Genomic DNA, 2,943 nt, shown 5'->3' with positions numbered 1-2,943 from the left:
GAGCTGTAAAGGCTTCCAGAGGCCTGATTGTTCCCGGTGCTGACGTGCTGACCGTGGCGATAGTGGGCCGCGAGGTGCGCGTGGTGCGCTACGGTCTTGCCTTGCTGAAGGTGCGCGGGGTGGAGGTAGGGGACAGAGGTGCCTGGTGGGGTGGAGCAGGAGAGGAGTTTTTGTTGTTGTTTTTTTTGGTTTTATGCTTGGTGCGTAGCTACCTAAACACGGTATGTCACGTGGGCGTGGGGCATGGGCGGCTCCTGTACCCGTCGGGGTCACGCTGAGTGCTCGTCGAGAAGTTTGGTAGGGTTCTCGCCGAGGTGCTTGGCGACGTTCTCGCCGAGGTGATTAGCGAGGTTCTCGCCGAGGTGCTTGGTGAGTTGCACGGCGAGAAGCTCGGCGAGCAGCTGTCTGACGGGCACCCTCTTCCTGTTGCAGCATCCTCGAGCTGCGGAAGGAGAAGTCCCGGGACGCGGCGCGCTCCCGCCGGAACAAGGAGAACACGGAGTTCTACGAGCTGGCCAAGATGCTGCCGCTGCCGGGCGCCATCACCACCCAGCTGGACAAGGCCTCCATCATCAGGCTCACCATCTCCTACCTCAAGCTGCGCGACTTCTCGGGCCACGGGGAGCCGCCCTGGGGCCGGGACCCGCCGCAGCCTAAAGCCAAAGGTAAGCACGACCAGAGCGTGGCTCTAGCGAGCGCCGAGGGCGCCGCGAGCCTGTCCCGTCCGAGCGCGCCGCGAGCGCACCCCGCGCCGTAAAGATGTAATGGCGCAGATACGTAATTAGGGTGCGTCTTTGACTTACGCTCACCTCTGGGCCCGCGCCGCTCCCGCCCGCCGCTGTGCGCCGCTGTGCGCCGCCCTGCGCTCCCCGGGGAAGGGTTATCTCGACCTGGGGCGGGGCGGGGCGGGGCGGCAGGCAGCGGGCGCCCAACACGGACCGTTGTACGCGAACCGTTCCTCGGGCGGCCACGGGCCGGGCGGTGTGCGAGTGTTCCGCCCCGCCCCGCCCCTCGCCCACCGTCAGCCTAACCCAATAACGCAGATACAAAGTGACAGCGCGACGGGCGTCCACGCAGCCTCTTGCTGCCCCTCCCAGCCGCACCTGCTGGCAGATTTTCGGAAAGAACGTGGCATTTTTGCCGAGAATTATTTGGCGGTCGTTTTCCCGACGTGCGACCATGGTGGTGGTGGTGAAGTGGTGGTGAAGCGCGCGCCCTCAGGGTCCTCCTCAGGGTCCTCAGGGTGACCCACAGCGTGACTCAGCGGCGCGGCCGAGGAGCGGAGGGGCTGGCCAGTTACAGGATTAGCACCGGGCGGGGGTGCGCGCCTGGGGGTGTCCGCGGCTGTCCGAGGCCGTCCGAGGGCGCGCTGACCCCAACCTCGGGGGCGCCTACCGTCTTGAAAGTTGACTTAGGAGATTCGGGAGGCCGGACGCCGGAGCAGCCCTTCTGCCCGCGGGGCTGTGTGCGCTGCGGTCCGGCGGGGTAGGGCCGGGTAGGGCGGCTCAGGTGGCGGGATCACGCCGACCAAACTAATCCGGGAATGCAGCAGCAGCGCGCCCCTCAAAGTCCGGCGGCGCACATTCTGCTCTTGGAACGGCTGACCTCGAACCCTACACTGAGTCGCTCTCGCCATCGCCAAATAGGCTGCCCCTAGTTGTCGCCGCGTCACTCACTGGCTGGGTCCAGAGCGCGCTGGCCGCTGGCTCACAGCGCCGCTCAGCCGCGCTCATTGCGGCTCATCAGTGGCCGCCGGCCCTGGTCCCGCTCCCCCGCGCGGCCACCTGCTAGGGCTGAGCCTAATCCCACCAGAGATTGGGGCGGGCGTCCTCCCTGCCGCACATACACGCACAGACAACCCCTTGCCAGCGCCCTGCTCTGCTTCCTTCAGCAACACTTTTCTTGCCGTTCTGCGGTGTGGAGCTGTGATGGTGCCGAACCCGTGGTGCCAGCCAAGCCCGTGCCGAACTGGTGCCGAGCCGGTGCCGGGCTGGTGCCGAGCTGGTGCGCCGTCCTCCACCCTTCCCTACTACAAGCCCGCGGCGATGTTATGCGCGTTTAATGCGCTCCACAAAATATTGACATTATTCAAATGAAATCATCCAAGGGTGTTCGCACCACTCCGCGCCCCCTGCCGCCGCCACTCCCAGCCACTCCCCTCCCCTCCCCTCCCCGTCACCGCGCCTCCCCTCCCCGCCGCCCACCACCCTCCCAAAGCCAGACAGCCACTTTTTGCTCCGCGCCGTGTCGTCTCTTCGCGGTTTGGATCTTACAACTTTTCCCAATTAGCTGCCAATTAAATGGAGACGCAAGCGACTCTCTGTTTAGCATACAGCTCGAAAGCTTTTGCCCTGTAAAAATATTCCCCGTCACTCGGTGGCTCTCTGTATCTCTGTATCTCTGTAAATGCGTCTTCAGCGCCACGCAAATTAGGAATTTGTAATCATGATTAAAACAAAATGAAAAAAAATCATTGCTCAAGGGACTTGCTCACAGTATGGAGATTGCTGACAAGACCCAAAATTTTGTATTGCGTCAGCTTCTCAATTTTTTGTCTATGAAACTGCGCACAGCGGCAACTAGACTGCTATGGGGCGCGGGTGTGGGGTGTGAGTACCAGGGCGGCGGGAGGGCGAGCCCCTAACCTTATGTGTGAGAATGCGGTGCAATTGAGGGTCTGTCTGCGCACGCGACCCGTCCCCGCCCCGCCTCGCCGCGCCCCGCCGCGCCCCGCCGACACAGTCACCCCGCCGCTCCCCTCGCTGTAGAGGGTCGCGGCGTTGCGCGGGCGCGGCGCGGCGTACAGCGGCAACAAGGCCATTGACAAGGTAAATCAGATTTACGGAGCTGTGATGGAATTAGGAGGCGCTTATTGTAAACTAAACTCGGTTAATTCTGCGCCACTCTATGCCTGCCTGACCGCTGGGCCGAGTGGGGCGGGGC

The 2,943-nt window shown here is 63.5% G+C and overlaps 1 protein-coding gene across 1 annotated transcript in view; it reads left to right on the top strand.

Moving 5' to 3' along the window:
• Nucleotides 1-2,943, top strand: part of LOC113217639 (protein trachealess) — a 106,931-nt gene that overhangs the window by 88,149 nt on the left and 15,839 nt on the right. The window contains exon 5 of the mRNA XM_052263636.1: nt 433-665. Within this exon, the coding sequence (XP_052119596.1) occupies nt 433-665 (233 nt within the window). The remainder of the gene's footprint in view (nt 1-432; nt 666-2,943) is intronic.

This window comes from Frankliniella occidentalis, unplaced genomic scaffold (genome assembly GCF_000697945.3).
Source record: "Frankliniella occidentalis isolate FOCC.00 unplaced genomic scaffold, Focc_3.1 Scaffold13, whole genome shotgun sequence".
Lineage (NCBI taxonomy): Eukaryota > Metazoa > Arthropoda > Insecta > Thysanoptera > Thripidae > Frankliniella > Frankliniella occidentalis.
The sequence above is the reverse complement of the archived record's forward strand: the minus strand, read 5'-3'. Positions and strand labels throughout refer to the sequence as shown.